At 48.5% G+C, this 19030-nt stretch overlaps 1 protein-coding gene across 2 annotated transcripts in view; it reads right to left on the minus strand.

Annotated features, from left to right (window-relative positions):
• Nucleotides 1-7044: 7044 nt before the first annotated feature.
• Nucleotides 7045-19030, minus strand: part of RNF4 (ring finger protein 4) — a 30263-nt gene continuing 18277 nt past the window's right edge. For both annotated transcript variants that reach the window (XM_019658067.1, XM_019658068.1), the window contains exons 5-8: nucleotides 10624-10633; nucleotides 10126-10285; nucleotides 9610-9658; nucleotides 7045-9099 (exon numbers count right to left, since the gene is read on the minus strand). In XM_019658067.1, coding sequence (XP_019513612.1) covers nucleotides 8950-9099; nucleotides 9610-9658; nucleotides 10126-10285; nucleotides 10624-10633 — 369 coding nt within the window. In that variant the 3' untranslated portion in view covers nucleotides 7045-8949. The remainder of the gene's footprint in view (nucleotides 9100-9609; nucleotides 9659-10125; nucleotides 10286-10623; nucleotides 10634-19030) is intronic.

Genomic DNA, 19030 nt, shown 5'->3' on the forward strand with positions numbered 1-19030 from the left:
AGCATGTTTCTGGACGAATTATGCTCGCAAACCAAGGTTTTACTGTATCTGGAATTTTATATATCATATAGATATATGAATGATAGCATTTTATGCTATAGTATTTTTCATGTAAAAATTGTGGTAAAGTATAATACAAAATTTACCATTTTAATCCTTTTCAAGTGTACAATTAAGTGGCATAAGCTAATTTCACCATGTTGTACCACCAACATTGCTATCCATTTCCAGAACATTTCATCGCAAACAAACTCTGTCCCCAATAAATATTACTACCACTTTCCCCTCTCCCCGCAGCTCCTGGTAACCTCTTTTCTACTCCATCTCTGTGAATCTTTACTCCTCTAGGGGCCTTGTATAAGTGAGATCACAGTGTTTTTCCTTTGTGTCTGTCTAGCTTATTTCACTGAGCAGAATGTTACCAAGTTTCCTCCATGTGGTACATTCATTTTAAGGCTGAATTATATCCACTGTATATACTACACACATTTTATCTATTCATCTGTTGATGGACATTTGGGTTGTTTTCACCTTTTGGCTACTATAAATAAATGTTGTCATGAACAGTGGTGTGTAAGTGTCTGCTTGAGTCCTTGCTTTCAATATTTTTGGGTATCTACCTAGGGGTGAAATTGCTGGGTTGTATGGTAATTCTATACTTAACTTTTTGAGGAACCTCCATGCTGTTTTCCACAGCATCATCATTATACTATATTTCTAGTAGCAATGCACAAAGGTCCCACTTTCTGTATTTCCTTGTTAGCATTTATTTTCTGTTTTTGCTAATAACCTTTCTAGTGGATTTCATGCTCTTTGTGGTTTTGATTTACATTTCACTCATGACCGATGATGCTGAGTCCTTTCATGTGCTTATTGACCACTTGTATATCTTTTTTGGAGAAATATCTATTTCAGTCCTTGGACAATTTTTAAATTGTGTTGGTTTTTCTTTGTTCTTGTAGAATTGTAGGAACACTTTGTGTATTGTGGTTATTAGTCCTTTATCAGATAGATGACTTGCAACTGTTTCCTCCTATTCTGTGGTTTGTCATTTCACTCTCGATAGTTTCCTTTGACGCACAGGTTTTTAATTTTAATGAAGTAGAATTTATCTATTTTTCCTTTTGTTTCCTGTTTACGGTGTCATATTTAAAAATCATTGCCATAGCCAAGGTTGTGAATATTTGCCTCTGTTTTCTCCTAAGAGTTTTATAGTTTTAGCTCTTATATCTAGGTCTTTGATTTTTGCATATGGTTTAAAGACGCAACTTCATCCTTACGCATATGAATGTCCAAATTTCCAAGCACCATTTGTTGGAGAGACCTTTCTTTCTCCACTGGTCTTGAAACCTTTGTTGAAAATCATCTGACCATAGAGGTTAGAGGTATATTTCTGGGCTCTCGCTCTTATTCCATTGGTCTGTATGTATGTCCTTGATTCTTGTACCTTTAGAATAAGTTTTCAAATTGGGAAGTGAGTCTTCCAACTTTGTTTTTTTTGTTTGTTTTTTTAGCTGAGCCATCCTGCCACCTGTAGGCAGCTCGTCGGCAGCTCAGCTCAGGTGGGACTTGAACCATGCTGTTGCTCAGAGCTCACACTCTTGAGCGAGCTCTTAACCAACTGAGCCACCCGGCCGTCCCTGTTCTTTTTTTTTTTTTTTAAGATTTTACCTATCCTGGGTCACTTGAAATTCCATACAAATTTTAGGATTTTTCCATTTTCGTAAAAATTGTCAGTGGGATTTGGTAGGGGTTGCATTTATCCTCTATATTGCCATGTTAACAATGTTGTCTTCCAGTCCATGAGCATGGGACGTCTTTTTATTTATTTATTTAGATTTATTTCTCTCAGCAATGTTTTGTACTGATATTTATTTAAATGATGTTTTTGGTGTACACATTTTGCACCTACTGGGTTAAATTTATTCCTAAGTGTATTATTTTTTATGCTATTGAAAATGGAATTTTCTTAATTTCCTTTTCAGATTGTTGATAGTGTAATAGAAATACAATTGATTTGTGAGTTTGTATCCTGCAAGTTTGCTGAACTCATAAGCTCGAACAGTTGTGTGTATTGTGGATTCTTTAGGGCTTTTACATATAAGATCATGCCATCAGCAAACAGATACTTTTCCTTTTTCATTTACAATTTGGATGCCTCTTCTTTCTTTCTTGCCTAATTACTCTGGCTAGAACTTCCAGTGTTATGTGGAATAGAAGTGAGGAAAGTGGGCATCCTTGTCTTGCTCCTGATATTAGGGGAAAAGCTTTCATTCTTTCACCATTGAGCATGTTAGCTATGGGCTTTTCATATATGGCCTTTATTATGTTGAGGCACTTTCCTTCTATTTTTTGTTGAGTGTTTTTATCATGAAAAAGGGTGTTGGATTTTGTCAAATGCTTTTTCTGCATCAGTTGCGATGATCACGTATGCTTTTTCCCTCTACATTCCATTCATATGCTATATTGCATTGATTTTCATAGGTTGAGCCATCCTTGCATTCCTGGGAGAAAACACTCTTGGTCATGGTGTGTACTTTTTATCTTTTAAGATTTTGTTGGGGCATTGGGGGAGGGGAACAACATTGGGGAAGGGGAACAGACACATTGCTGTCCTTTTGTTATTCAGTCTAGTTGTGGAAGATGCCACTTCACTGGCCCATGTTGGTATTATCGTTGCACTTTTCCCAGGTGAGGCAGATCGGTCGCTGGCCACTGGACGGCTGGCTGCTCATGGTGGCTCTTGGCAGCTCACGCCGGCTGCCAGCCACTCACGGTAGCTTTACGGCAGCCCACTGCAGCTCCACTGCAGCCTACGCCGTCGCCAGCAACTCACAACAGCCCAGTTTCAGGTCAAGCTGTTGTTCTCCATCTTAGCTGTAGAGGGCGCAGCATCACCGGCCCTAATGTGGGATCCGAACCGGGGCCCTGCTGCTCAGAGCTGGTGTCCCAAGCCAGCTCTTAACCAACGTGCCACTCGGCCTGCCTGTGTACTCCTTTTTATATGCTACTGAATTCAGTTTGCTAGCACTTTGAGGATTTTTGTGTCTACATTCTTAAGAGATATTACTGTGCTTTTCCCCCCCTTTTCCTGTAGTGTCTGTGTGGTCTCAGTATCAGGATAATACTGACCTCACAGAATGAGTTAGGAAGTGTTGTGCCCTTGTCTTAGCATTTTTGGAAGAATTTGGAAAACATTAGTGTTAATTCTTTTCTACATGTTTGACAGAATTTACTACTGAAGCCATCTGGTCCTGGGCTTTTTTTGTTGGGGTTTTGAGTATTATTTGAATATCACTTATTTGTTCTGGAATCAGTTTTGGTAGTGTGTCTAAGAATTTATCCATTTCATCTAGATTATCCAATTTATTGGCATACGGGTATTCATAGTCTTTTATAATTCTTATTTCTGAGAAGTTCAGTAAAGTCTTCTCTTTCATTGATTTTAGTAATTTGAGTCTTCTCTTTTGTTCTGAGTCAATTTAGCTAAAGGTTTGTCAATTTTGTTCATCTTCACAAAGAAACTTGAACTTGATTTTCTCACTTTTCATTCTCAACTTCATTTATCCCTGCTTTAATCTTTATTATTGCCTTCCGTCTGTTAGCTCCGGGTTAGTTTGCTTTTCTTTTTCTAGTTCCTTAGGCACACAATTAGATAGCTGATATGACCTTGTTTTAAAGTAGATGTTTATAACTATAAATGTCCCTTGAGCACTGCTTTCACTGTGTCTCATACATTATGGTATTTATGTTCTTACTTTCACTCTTCTCCAGGTATTTTCTAATTTCTTTGTGATTTCTTCTTTGACCCATTGGTTGTTTAAAGTATTAATTTCCACATATTTTTTAGTTTTCCTGAATATTCATACCCCAAAACCCAGTAATTTCACACTGCAGTGTATGCCCAAAAGCTATGTGAGCAAAGCCGCATCAAATGAGAGACAGAACGTTCACTTTGGGCTGTTAACAGCCAAACGCTTCAACAGGTGAAAGAACGGCTAGACCTTCCAGAAGCATATTCATCTAACAAAACACTATACAGCGAGAAAAATGAACAAACTACACAACAGGAACCAATTTCAAATAATTGAGCAAAAGAAGCCATCCCTTTCCAAAAATACATATTAAATAATTCCATCTATTTAAGGTTCAAAGAACAGGCAAGACTAAATTATGCAATTGAGGCTGTATGTTCTGCTAATTATACTTATAGTCAAGAGTAATTTCTGTTCAAGTCAGAATAGCGATTACCTGGGGGGAGAAGGCAGAGTGTGCTGACTGGGAGGGAGGACATGGAGCTCCCAAGGCGCCAGCAGTATTATTTCTTGTTGCAGTTGGTTGTTTCATGGGAATTTGCTTAATGGTAATTCACTGAGCTGTACATTTGCAGTAGTTCAGTAAGGTGGTATTTTGTGTGTGCTATACTTCACAGCATAAAAGATAAATATAGTGGCCTTGAGCTGGTAAAAACCTTAAACACGTCACAAAAGCAAGGATAAATACTTTCTAGATGAACCGACCTTCATCCAGGTCTCAAAGAAGTTCCAGAGTAGACCAAATCACATGGGTTCAAAGCACAGGAAAAAGAAGTGCACAGAACACACGGACAAGGAAGTCCTCATTCGTGAGAGCAAGCAGCAATAAAAGGCTTCAGAATTGGACCCATAGATTTTGGATACAGGAATGAACATATACAGAATATGAAATCAACACATCTCTAATAAAACTGATGGAAAAGGGAATGCATAAATTAACATTAATGATAAAATGATGCTGCAGAGATTGTATTTTATGAAACTTCATGCCAAAAACTTGTAGAAATGAAGTGTATAAATTCCCTGTAACTTAACACAACTGATTTTACAAAATGTGAATAGTTCTCATTTTTAAAAAAATGAATCAGTATTAAAAATATTTCCTTAATGAGAAGAGCAGCTTAGAGGTCTTATTGATAAGTTCTACTAACATTCAAGGAACAAATAATTCAAATCCAGGGTATGGAGAGAGTACTCCTTAATCTTGTAGGGAACTAGCCTTACTGTGAAACCAAAATCTGACAAAGACAGTGTTAAGAAAGTGATAGGTCCGGATTTTGAAAAACCCTAAGCTAAATATTAGAAAAGCAAAGCAATATATAGACAGACAAAACTTCACAAACAAGTTGAATTTATACAAAACATGCAAGGCTGATGTACACAGAAAAAATGTGACTATTGACTGCTCAAAGGGGACCAATCCTATATCTCAATAAGTAGGAAAAGAACCGATAAGGTCAGACATTTACAACAAAACAGAAATAAAAGGCGAATTCCTGCCCCCTGGATGAAAAAGGAACCTCTCTAGTCTGAGAGTTGTCTAACAAGAACCCACAGCACACACGTTCTTGGTGAAAACACTGAAACACAGATGTCCACCAGCACCATGTTGTACAATAATGTACTGACTGGGGGCCATCAGCATGTTCAGGAAGAGAACGGTTCCAGAATTAGGTGATGTGCAGTTCCTTGCAGGTGATGTGGTTGTGAACGTAGAGAAGCCAACAGAATCTAGACTCTTCTTGGAATAAGGAGTTGGCAAGGATACTGGATATACAATTAACAGGCAAAAACCAATTAAATTTCTTTATGGCGACAACAAAAAACTAGTTAAGACAGACACAAGTTATAAGTGTCAAAGAAAAAAATTAGAAACTAACCAGGTCTTCGCCAGCCTTGGAGGCCCCATTGGTCAGCCTGTGGATACAAGCTCCTGGCCTCACAGGCTCTCCACACCTAGGATCTTCACGATCAAGTTAGACACTGTGGGCCCTGGGGGGCCACCCAGGAAGTGTCTGCAAAACCTGTGCACCAGAAAGGTCTCAGCACATCACAGGGCCTGGGCTCGGGGCCTTTCCTTTCCTTTTTCTAGAGAACTCTCTGGAACTTGAGTGCAGCTCAGCGCCCCCTGCTGCTCCTTTGGACTCCTGTGCCTCACCTCTGCCAGGTTTGATTTTCCCCTGGCCTGGGGACTATGTCCCTCCGTGAATGCACAACCCAGGAAGGCAGCACCATAGCCGGGTTTCTTGATACCCGCCAGAGCTGAGTGCAGTACCCAGAGTAGGGCAGACAGTAAGCATTTTTTTTTTAAAGATTTTATTGGGGAATTGGGGGTGAACAGTGTTAGGGAATTGGGGAAGGGGAGCAGCCAAGTTGACCTTCAATCTGAGTTGTGGAGGGTGCAGCAAGCTCAGCTCCAAGTCCAGTTGCGCCGCTCAGGTCAAGGTGCTGTGTTCAATTAGTTGCGCGTGGGTGAAGCCAACATGTCAAACAGGCAACCTTGTTGTTAGGAGCATGTGCTCTCACCAGCTGAGCCATCCTGCCACCTGTTGGCAGCTCAGCAGCAGCTCAGCTCGGGTGCAGCAACACTGGCCCATGTGGGAATCGAACTGGCGACCCTGTTGTTCAGAGCTTGCACTCAAGTAAGCTCTTAACCAACTGAGCCATTTGGCTGGCCCCTACAGTAAGCATTTTACTGTGTTGTCACCAACCACCTCCTAGAGGCCAGCCTCTGAAGGTTGGCTGTCATTCACCCGAGCCCCAGGCACCCCCCACGCTGGCTTGCTCTCCCTGTGCTCCACCCGAAAGGCATGGAGAGCGGGGAGGGGAGGGGAGGTCTATCATCACCAGCTCTGGAAACCCCAGGCTCGTCCTGTCTTCAGCCTCCCTGGCACACCACACACTCCTGTGTCCCCACGCGGAGAGCAAACTGTGTCTGGGTGGCCGGAGTGGCGGTGCACTATGCTGGCACTGGCCAAAACAACAGCAAGCCCCACAGCCAACTCGCTCTTTAGGGCTGAGGCTATGTTGGCTCCATTGAGGAGGCTGGGGCTGCACCTGCAGCTCTGCTGCCCAGAATGCCCAACAAGGGCCTCGAGCCTGCCTAGGTGGGCAGCCTGCCAAGTACCCCCACATGCAAAACGCACCACAGGTGAGGCAGACACGAATCACACACCTTGGGCAAAAGGCGAGGATCGATCCCAAAGAGTGAAGGACTGCACAAAAAGGATACTTGGTTCAAATTATTAGTTTTATTTCCATCTGTAACACTAGAAGAGGATCCAAAACAGACTGACTCCATGGATACAGTTTAAATGGGACAAAGAAAGATCTGGACTATGTACACGGGGAGGGGGGGCGGGCTTTTTTCACACCAACCTTCCAATTTCAGTTTCTGAACCGTAGAAACGAAATACTTTATCCAATTTAATCTAGTATGAAGAAACACAACTTTTATGATCAACTGTTTGTCCTTAAGCATAAAACGTGAGATTCTGACCACATGGTCATCTTGGCTCCTGAAGTCGGGGTAATGTCAGAACGTAACAAAAGAGCGCTCTCATGAAACGCAGAAGGGACGAGGCGGCAAGGACCAGTGGGAGGGCGGACGCCGCACACACTGCTTGGTGGCAGCCGCTGTCCTGCGCCCCTCCGCTCCAAGTACCGAACGACTTTCACTCTAACTACCTGGAAGTGAGCCAGAATGCAGAATGAAACAGAGGAGGGACACTCCTTCAGCCCCGTTTAAAGTGATCTGTGCCGAGTCCCTGCTCCTTCAGAAGAAAAACTGAAGGCCAGTTATTGCTGCAAAGCCAGACGCGGCTCCTTCCCGCTGTGAAGACGTTTCGCTCAAAGGCTGCTGCTTTGGCTTGGAGCCCCGTGAGGAGAGTTACAGGTGCAGGCAGGCTGGACTGCAGACCTGTTCTCACGTTTCCCCAAGCCCTGTGCTGAGGGGCAGCTCGGCCACACTGGGGCCTCCGACGACCCGAGGCTCTCACACCTGAGGCGTTACCTGGGCTCCTTGGTGAGGTCACCAAAACCTAGGGGTAGTCCAAGCCCAAAGGGTCACAGCCCAAACGGCCAGAGAGCAGCTTCTGAAATGAATGTCAGCTGGCGGGGTGGGTGGGAAGGCCAAGGCGTGCCAGCCAGGCGCATGGGCCGAGCTCTTTGAGACCCGGGGCAGCTGGGACTTGGGCAGCAGCGTAGAGATGGCGGCTGATAAGGCCACAAATACTGCCGCCTTCTTCCAGGGTCCCTGCTGACAGGACATCAGGCAGCGGGGACTGAGGATGGAAGGCATGTGGCACTCAGGGCGCTTTTTATCAGAAGGGAGGACACCCGGCCACACGCCTGCCCCACTGACCCTGGGTGGCGGGTGCCAGGTGAGGGACTCTGGGCCCGGGAAGTTCCTGAGAACAGTTGGTGGACGGGACAGGCACTGCTCCAGAGGCACCACAAGGCCTGAGGGACATGGACAGTGCTACATCTCCTGGGCGGCTGAAAGGAGGCTGAGAATTGGCTTTATTGCACATTTCCTCCTTAATAACTGGGGACTGCCCTGCAGAGATCCCTGCACCTCACTGCAAAGGTGTCGGCGGAGTCACGGTCACCTCTGACTCTCAGGGAAGAAAAAAGTCCAGTTATTGGTCCTTCTGGGGCCACTCGCACCTGGGGTCCTCGGGCCGATGGACCGTGTCTGGCTTGGTCACTGGCGGGCAGACGCCCGGGACGAGGTAGCACGCCCGGGAGAGCTGGACAGACCAGCTCGCACTCTGACCAGGCCCCTCGGCGAGGACACTGCCAGTAGGAAACCGGGGCAAACTTCTTGGCAATCGTGCAGGTTCTGGGAAGAGGCTGGAACCATGATTCTCAGTCCCCATGTACCCAACTCGTGCTCCCAGCCTGGGACTGTTCCAACGACGGGGCGGAGTTGTGGACTCCGGCCTGGCGGGGCCCTGGCTCGGCTCCACAGCGTCCCACCAGAGGTCACGCAAGGATGCCAGGGGGTGGAAACAAAAGAGCAGTTTACGTGTCACACGTTGGCTTTGAAACAGTGTTTCTGAGTTCGGGAAACGGGGCAGAGGCCTCGGAGGGCCACCCCACGCGCCCTCTCTCCCGATTGGCCCTCAGCACTTCATATATAAATGGGGTGGTAGCGTTTGTGGGTGATCTTTTTCCTGCAGGTTGGGCAGGTGTTCGCATTTTTGAGGGAATCTCGGAGGCACTGGCTGCAGAAGACATGGCCACACTCTGTAGAGACAATGAGACGTCCATTCTGCACAATCTGGAAGACACAACAAGGACCAGCTTCATAGGCGCCCTTGTCCAGAGCAGCAGCTCCCAGTCTCACCGGTGGTGCCCAGAGACCCGCCCCCGACCATGCGACGTGACAGGGCCGGACTGCCCCAGGAGGGCAAGGAAGTGGCGTGGACAACTAAGGACACCTGTGTACACCCAGGCACCACTGGGGTCCCCGTGCCGGCAGCACATGCAAGAGCCAGGCTCCTGGCAGCAGCAGCCCGAGGGGTTGGGAGTTGAGGGCCCCTGGGCCCCTGAACCCATGGGCCTAGAGAGATCACAGCTGCTGTGTGGCACACGGTGGGGCAGTGCTGAGGGCTCAGGGGCCAGATGGGAAGGCTGCAGGGCCCATTCTCCCTTCACACACAGCTATATGACAAGCCATGTGCCAGCCCAGGCGTGACTGCATTAGAGGGATCACATCCCACCTACGGAGGTGGCCTCTCATCTCGTCCTGCTGCCGAAACGGCTGGGAAGACACATGGGGTTTGCTTACCTCCGAGTACCCGTCCATGCAGATGGGACAGCTGACAGTCCCCGAGGGCCTAAAATCACAGTGCGTCAGGTCAGTCCCTGCCTTGGAGGGCCGGCGGGCCCAAGGGGTGCAGTGGGGGCCCACGCAAAAAAGGATGAGACAGGACGAGAGATGGCAAACAACTCGAGTTGCCCTGTCCCCCGCCCCCGAAGCATTCCTGCAGGACAAGGCTGGGGGGCCATTGGGTCTGTTCTCATCAGGCGGAGGGGTTGCCACCAGCCTGGGGCATTCACACTGCACCTGCACCTGCACCCCTCAACTGGGCAGACGCTTCAACAAGCCCTTCTCGAACCATGGGCTCAGGACACCTGCTGAAAGGCCAGTGTTCCTAACACCCGGGGCCCCTACCCATTGGGAAATGGAAGTGGGGAGAGGATCCCCACTCCAGGGGCCAAGGGTGTCCCATGTGGCCAGGGGCTTCCTGGTGACAGAGCAGTCCCCAGCCCGGGGGCAGCAGGGCGGTGGGCACACAGGTACCTTAGTCCTGTAGCTGCCTCTTCCCTGGCGTTTCTGGGAGTGTGGGTGGTCACATACACATCTCTGTCCCTGGACAGCTCCTCGTCGTCACTGCTCACCACGCAGCTGTCACCGTGATCCTGGCGCTGCCTCCTGGCGGTCCTGGTCGGCCGCCTCCTTTCTAAGGTGTGAGTCCCAGCTCAGGGCACAGGCCTCCCAGCCCCACCACCGTCACCACCTCACAAAGGCCACGCCCAGCCACACCCGGGGACCTGCCCAGCTGCATACCACCTGGGTGACAGCTTTCCCCAGAGCCCAGGGGCCTGTAGCCCAGCGCCAGGGGTGCCGTTTTCCCAGCAGGCACAGGGCTGACAGCAGGTGTGACCCCCACCCCCACCCCCGACGACGGTCTCTTCCCACCTGGCCTTCTCGCACCATAGCTTGGGAGAGGCCTGCAGCGCCCTCCCCCACCCGATGTCAGTTCTCCATCCCATCCCAATGAAAGAGGAAACTACTCACCATCAACAATCTTTTAAAAAGGAGAAAAAAGAGAAAGACACAATCAGTTTGATACAAAGCATTCAGTATTTTTTTGAATGTGTAAATGATAAAATGGAAATATTTGTTTCAAATGCAAAATTCCCCGCAGGGGGGCCAGCACAGCCTCCCACAGGGGCGGCAAAGGCTGCCTCTGCCTCCCCACAGCTGCTGGCGGTGTGACCTGGGGAAGTTACCCTCTGGGAGCCAGCTTCCTCTTCTGGGAAATGGCACTGTGCCCACAGCTCACCTCTGTTGTGAGGACTAAGTGAGACAATGCCTGGGCCCCAGGGTCACGGGGCCCACAACTAGCTCCACGCTGAAGACAAGAATCAGGACTCCACTTCCTGGGAGGGTGCACACTGCTCGATACATTGTTAAAAATAATTAACTAAACACCAAAAGTAGGGCATGCAGGGACCATGGGGAGTGGCAGGCACCAAGGACTGCCATCAATGCCATCCCGCATTCTTGAGGCCCAGCAAGACGTGAACGAGAGCTAGACAAGCCCAGCGTCTGACTGCTCTGACTCCTTCCAACTGGTTTGTGACAACAGTTTCCCAGCAGGCCAGTCAGCTCAGGCCCTCGCCCTCCACTCGCTGTGTGCTGCCACCCGCTTCTCCTCGGTTCAGTCAGGGCAGGGGCACGGGCTACCCTGTCCTACAGAGAGGCCCCCACGGCAGGGCAAAGCCAAGACCTCCGCGGTCACTCGAGACATGCCCCTCCTGCCATTGCTCCTCCCGGGGTTACAACCGCTGCTGCTTCAACAGCTGAAGTAGCTTCCCGCTCCAACCTGAAGCAACAGGTACAAATCGCTCTCGGGAAGGAAGGTCTGCACTTGGCAGATGGAGCTCCTGAAGGGGACTGTAAGTGAAACTGGGGACAGCCGACCTCATCCTCAGGGCCATGTTACTGGAAGGAAAGCTTGGCTGGCACAGGTGCAGTTCCTATGAAGTTCTAGAAAAGGGGAAGAGACCCTTCTGCTGTGGGCGGGTGCAGGTGACCCTGGCTTTCCAGAGCGCCAACACCTTCACCTCCCTCAGTCCAGATGGACCATGGACCAGGTGTGGATACACCTGTGAGGGATGTGACGCCACAGGGCTCCATAGGTTCTTGTGAGTCAGACCCAGCTCACGTCCCGGCAGCGCCAAGCTCAGGGCCAGACCCAAACACTGAGCCCCCAGGAAGGTCCACATGCTCCCCAGGCCCAGCACACTGCTAGCACATGGCAGTTGCTGCGTACCTAACTACTGGGTAAATGGGCACACCGGGACCTGGAGATGACTTTGCTCAGAGAGGAGGCTTCCTGCCCAAGGGCAGAAAAGAAGGGTGCCCCAGCCTGGCCTCCCAGCTCCATGCCCAGCCCGTGCCCCTGTGCCACCTCCGAGCTGATGGGCAGGTACTCCCTCCACCCAGCGGCCAAACCACTGCCAATCCAGGATCCCAGCCAGTGTCTGCAAGTGTGCTGGGGACGTCCCTTCCTCCTGGCTGGAGTGTGTAGGTAGCACAGTACTTGCCTGGGGGCAGGGTGACTACAGGAGCAAACAGACAGATACAGGGACAGCACAAGCTCTGGAGCCCCTTCCTCTGGCTGCCAGGCCTCCGAAGAAACAAAGAACCAAACCAAATCAACAGCCAGTCACCAGCCCTGGGTCTGAGCAGCCGAGTCAGGACTGGTGAGCTGGCCCAAGATCAGACCCACGCTCTCCACGGAAGCCTGGCTTCTCCTTCTCGGCCACGGAAAAGCTCAAGTTAGACATGATCAGAGGGGCACGGAGACATCTGGAGAACAGGCGTTGGGCACCTGTGGGCACCTGGGTACACTGACTCCAGGCAGGCGATCCCTTCGAGCGTCTGAAGCACAGGTGAGCCTCAGAACACCTACAAGGGCTGACACCTCTGTCATAGGCCCCTGGTCAGCGGGGAGGACGAGCCCGTCTACCAGTGGACAACACACCAGGCATTCTAGGTACCTTCTCGGGCTGCAGCAATATGCTGGGTGAACAACAGGGCAGAACCATGGAGCGGGCACCACTGGCGTCCTCTGACCAGCTGAGCCCTGGCATTTCTAAGAATGCTCACCCAACCCAGAGCTCAGAGGGCCACTTGCTTTAGGCGATCTTCCCACTCAGCATCACATGTCCCACTGGAGAAAAACCACCATCTCCAAACGCCATGCACACCAAAGGCTGCTCGTCAGGCCCCATCGCCGCGCACGTCACGCCGTCACACACACTGTTACTGCAGCGTTGCCAGGGGCGCCAGAGAAGAGAGAGCTGTCATCACGCTCCAGTCCCGACGGGTTCCGCAGCAACTGTCTCCCCAGCTCCCGGCCACAGCGTCTGAGCGCTTCTCTCATCCGATTAAGCGGGTCTGCTCACTCTGGCAGTCACTGGGTGCCCCTCGTGCCCTTTTCCACCCGCTGACGGAGATGGGCAGGGCCTTTCAATAGTCTCATAAAGGAGTCGCCAGGCGGTGAACGGACACGGCACTAACGGACGACCCACTAGTGCGCGACGGAACCAGACCAAAAGACTCCAGGAGAACGAAACTGACGTTAAAAAAACAATCTCTTGAAATTTAATGAGGGACAACAGTCCAAGAAAATACCATTTTTAATAACACCCCCTTAAAGTCTCAGTTCTTAAAGAGGGAGCCAGTCTTCTTCCATCACTGCACCACTTCTAGCCCGAGCAGAGACTGGCAGACTGCAAATGCTCAGGAAAAGTGGCCTGAACATTTTAATTCACCTATTAAACCAGGTAAGAAAGGAAGATGGACAAATATAAGCAGAGATTTCCAATAAATGGCAGACTAGTATTTCCATCAATTTTCCCACTGAAAACAACAAAATGTTGAGATAAAACATACATATTTTAAAGTAAAAAGGTATCCAAAAAAGGTATTCGGTCAAAAATAAAGGGAATATAATAATTCAGACAAAAAAAGAAAAAAGAAAACAATAGAAAATTCTTGAAAAATTGAAGAGTACTTTTGATTGCCTCACACAGAAACCAAAGCCCAGGCAGGAGCAAGTTACCTCGTGAAAGCCAGCCACCCCGTGGCAGGCCAGGGGACAGTAAGTCTCCGTGAATAGCAAAGTACTGACAAACAATGTATTTTCTGACCGATAGAGTAAAGATTAACAAAGAGAAAGAGCAAAAAAGAGAGACAGAGAGAGAATGAATTCCCTATGCATGGAAGTTAAAAAAGATGAATTTGATAAATGTCAAACTGAATGTATAAAATAAATAACAAAATTTGCAGGATATAGCTAAAGAAAATATAATCTTAAATTCATGTATTAGAAAAAAATGATGAAAATTAATGTTAGAAAAACAGTAAAATAAACTCAAAGAAATAATCAATGAATGAAAACAAACTTACAAGAGAAAAAATCCACAAAGCTAAAAGTTGGTCCTTTAAAAGATCTTTTTTTTTTTAACACCTTTTTTTTTAAGCTGAGCCATCCTGCCAACTGTTGGCAGCTCAGCTTGGGCCAGGACTCGAACCGCTGTTGCTCAGAGTTCAAACTCTTGAGCGAGCTCTTAACCAACTGAGTCACTCGGCCGGCTCAAAAGATCTTATAAAGCTGATGACTCTCATCTAAAAAGATGGAGAACACAAATAGCCAATATCAGAAATGAAAAAGGAGACATCACTACAGATCCCATGGAACATTAAGACATTATGAACAAATTTATGCCAATAAAACTGAAAATTTCAGATGAAATCGACATATTCTTAAAAACTGTAATTACCAAAACTCATTAAAACTCTGGGCTAGGTACCATCACTGTAGAGTTCTACCAAACGTTCAAAAAAGAAATTATTCCAATCTTACAAAATCTTTTGAAGCAGAAAAAAAAAAGGCACTCAATTCACTTTAGGAAGATACCAAAACCCTATAAGGAGTGTGTACTAAAGAAAAATTACAGACCAACCAATCTTACTCATAAAAATAGATGCAAAGATCATACAGTATAAAATATTTGCAAACTGAACCTAGCTATATACTATAAAAAGATGTCACTATCACAATGTTTAATCAGTTTAGCGCTAGAAGTCAATGTAATTGTCCACCTCAACATATGAAAGGGGAAAAATTATCATTAGATGGAATTGTTAAAATTCAACATTGATTCTTGATAAAACTTGTAGCCCAACAGGAAATAGGAATTTCTCCGATATGATAAAGGGTATAAACAAACAAAAACCCGGCGGCACAGGTCTTATTAATGGTGAAACTTGGAAAGGATGCTTTCCGACTTGGAATGAGACAAGAAAGTCAGTGACTGTCACCATTTTTATTCATCCAGTGCTTAGTTTTTTCAGCCAGTGCAGAAGGCAAGAAAAAAAAAGGAAATAACGTCTTCTGTGGCTTTACAAATCCAAAAGATTTACACATTAAGAATTGCTAGATTAGGGCCGGCCGAGTGGCGCGATGGTTAAGAACTCGCTTGTGATGCCAGAGGGCCCCGGTTCGGATCCCACATATGAGGGCCAGTGACACTGCCCTCCACAGCTAAGATGCTGAACAACAGCTCAACCTGGAGCTGGGCTGCCGGGAGTCGCCGGCGACGGCGTAGGCTGCAGCCCCTGTGGCAGTGGGTTGCCATGGGCTACCTTGTGTAGCCAGCAGCCAGCGTGAGCGGCCAGCAGCCGCAGTGAGCGGCCGTCCAGAAGCCGGCGACTGATCTGCCTCGCCAGAGAAGAGCGCGATGATGGTGCCAACTTGGGCCAGTGAAGCGACATCCTCCACAACTAGACTGAAGAACAAAACAACAGCAACTTGTCTGTTCCCCTTCCCCCAATTCCCCAGCACTGTTCCTATCCCCCTAATTCCCCAATAAAAATCTTTAAAAAAAAAAAAGAATTGCTAGATTAAAAAAAATCAATAGGTAAAATCAATTGCATTTTGTTATATGGGAAAATCATAAAAAACAATTTTAAAATATTTTGAATATCATCCTAAAATACTGTGTACCCAGGAATAAATCTTCTAACTAAAGACTTCAAAACCACACAGGGAACCTTATAAAACTTTACCGAGAGATGTTAAAGACCCCATCTCAAACTATACACAAAAGTCAATTCAGGCAGATTACAGACCTAAACATGAAAGGCAAAACAGTGAAACTTTTAGAACATATTGGGTTGTCAAAAAATTCATGATGTATTTTTTCTATGTTTTTCGTTGCAAAATGTGTCATGACTTTTCCAACAACCCAATAGAACGTATTTATTTTTTAAAGATTTTATTGGGAAATTGGGGGAGGAGAACAGACAAGTTGCTGTCCTTTTGTTCTTCAGCCTAGTTGTACAGGACGTCGCTTCAGTGGCCCATGTTGGTATTATCATTGCGCTCTTCCCGGGTGAGGCAGATCGGTTGCCGGCCTCTGAATGGCCGCTCACGGCGGCTCACAAAAGCTCACGCCAGCTGCCAGCCAGCCCCATTGCAGCCTACGCCGTCACCAGCGACTCACAGCAGGCCCAGCTCTAGGTTGAGCTGTTGTTCACCATCTTAGCTCTAGAGGGCGCAGCATCACTGGCCCTCATGTGGGATCCGAACCAGGGCGCTGCTCAGAGCTGGTGTCCCAAGCCAACTCCTAACCAACACGCCACTCGGCTGGCCCCCAATAGAATAGTTTTACGAGATTTTCTCCAACAAATTGATAAATTCAACTGTATTAAAATGAAAAACTTCTGTATATTGGCCAAAGAGAGAAAATGCAAGCCCCTGAGTAGGCAGTGCAAAATGTAACTAAATGGCAGACTTGTATCTACAACTTTACAAGGCAGATAACCCAAAGGAAAAATGAGCAGAAAAAAATTCACTGTTGGGTCGGCCGAGTGGCGCGATGGTTAAGAACTGGCTTGGGACACCAGAGGGCCCCGGTTCGGATCCCACATATGAGGGCCAGTGACACTGCCCTCCACAGCTAAGATGCTGAACAACAGCTCAACCTGGAGCTGGGCAGCTGTGAGTCGCCGGCGACAGCGTAGGCTGCAGCCCCTGTGGCAGTGGGTGGCCATGGGCTTCCGTGTGTAGCCAGCAGCCAGCGTGAGTGGCCAGCGGCTGCAGTGAGCGGCCGTCCAGAAGCCGGCGACTGATCTGCCTCGCCCGGGAAGAGTGCAATGATGGTGCCAACTTGGGCCAGTGAAGCAACGTCCTCCACAACTAGACTGAAGAACAAAACGACAGCAACTTGTCTGTTCCCCTTCCCCCAATCCCCCAGCACTGTTCCCATCCCCTCAATTCCCCCCCCCCAAAAAAATTCACTGTTAAAAAAAGACAAAGGGATCGCTTTGTTCAAGTTTAACTTCTTTAGCTATTCTACAAGCTGTATATACAACACGTAAAAAAACTTTTAAAATTCAAACAGGCACTTCAGAAAAGGGGTAAATGAACCACCAACAAACATGAAAAGGAAAACAAATTAAAACCACAGTGGGGTACTACAGGACAACCATCCATCAGACTGGCTCAAAGTCAAGTGGTGGGGAGGCCATGGGAGAATGAGAGCCCCAACACGGTGTGAAAGGAAGCCAGCGCAACCTCTTGGGAAAAGTTGGCATCAATGTTGTAAAAACCAAAGCTATCCACACCCTGGGACCCAGCAGTGACAGCCTTTTCTGGGTATGCAATGCCAAAAATAAGTTAATTTTGAGAGAAAATATCAAAGCAGAGATGCTCGAAGTCTTATGCATCTTACAGTATTTTTCATTTCTCCAAATCACTAGGGGCTTTGGATTCCTGAGAGTAGGAAAAACACAGTCTGCACCAAGTTTCTGACGCTGTCCGGGGTCCTGGTTTGCAGGGAATCGGCTTAAAGACACACAGCGACTCCCAGGCGGGGTTCAAGGTACACGCAGACTGTTCCCAAAGGGTCTGTGGAATTGGTAAGACCACCCAATCTGGGGATGGGCACATTTATCCATCTTGTACTCTCCTGAGGCGCCTGGGGCCTGAGGTCACCGTGAACTTGTGAGTGAGAATTTCAGTCACAGGTGTTTCTCCCCGTAAATTTTAAAACTGGCACTTGGATTTATTCAAATAACAACAAAAGGAACAGGATAAGGAGTAATATTTCATCCAAAACAATTGTTTTACAGCTGGGAGCATTGAGGCCACAGTAAGCTAAGTCCTCTGACCAAACTGACCAGCACACCTAGGACCAGAACCAGGACTCCTGCATGCCCTTTACCTATCCGCCGGCCTCAGACCACCCATCCTCTCCCAGGACAGCCGCCCCAACTCCAACCTTCCTGCCCATGCACCTGGGGAGAAAGGAAGAAGGAAGCTCGGGGAAGCCCATGAAGCGAGGCAGTCATCGAAACAAAACCAAGGTGTGGAAGGGGACATCATGACGTCTGTGTGTCACTCAACAGGGCCAATCGGTGTCTCCTTGACAGATAGTGAGGTCTTGCGAGCAGAACGCTGACTACCCCCCCGGGCCTGGCACCCTGGAGCGGAAAGACAGCACCACCATTATGTGTTAACCGTCAACGGAGCAGCAGGCTTCAGCCAGCTGCCAAATCCAGCTACCTGTCCAGAGGCCCAGGGCACCGCAGGGACTAGCAGCAAAGCCGTGTGTCTGTAAGGACCTCAGGACACAGGCCCAGCGGGGGACCACGTCCAGTTATACCCACTCTGACTATGTCACCAAGTGCCAGTCCATCTCTGGGAAACTGCTGCTCCTCTAGGAGCCCACGTCCCATCGCTGGGACAGTTTAACAGCTTGGTAAGGGCAGCTGCCTCTCCTTTGGGATGGGGGGTGGAGGGGGAGCATGAGGACAGGACGACATGGACACACGACTGGACAGCCCAGTGGTTTCAGATCAAGATCAGAGTCTAAGATCTCTGAATCTGTCAGGAAGTCCCATCCTCAGTCTTCTTTGTCCAGATCTCTTGGCAAACCTCTTGGCACAATCCTATTTGGCGTCAGGATAACCCCGAGACCAGCGGGCCTCAAGGAAAAACTCAGCCACTAGCCCACCGTACCTGCCACCCACTTTCCCAATGTTGCCAAACGTGCCATCACCTCCACTCCACAAACCGCACATTGAACCCAAGGCGCTAACGAGGCTTCCTGCACAGAGCAGACCATGGGAGGTGGGCCTGTGGGCTGAGCAGACCGCCAGCCCTTGCACAGGTGCGCACCCTGCCAGTCCCCACGCAACCTCCGAGCAGGCCAGGGCCGCACGGCACGCCCTGCCAGTGTCTGTAACTGGGGCCCTGGGAAGGGGGCGCCAGCAGCACCCCAGGCTCCATCCTCCGGGAGGCACAGCACAACCAAGGCATCAGGTGGCCATGCTGTGGGCCTGCGTCCTCCAGGACACTGCTCCTGGGACTTGAGCGCTTTCCCGGTGTGCTGCACCCCCCCCC

The sequence above is a fragment of the Hipposideros armiger genome, unplaced genomic scaffold (genome assembly GCF_001890085.2).
Source record: "Hipposideros armiger isolate ML-2016 unplaced genomic scaffold, ASM189008v1 scaffold_282, whole genome shotgun sequence".
In the NCBI taxonomy this organism is placed as follows: domain Eukaryota; kingdom Metazoa; phylum Chordata; class Mammalia; order Chiroptera; family Hipposideridae; genus Hipposideros; species Hipposideros armiger.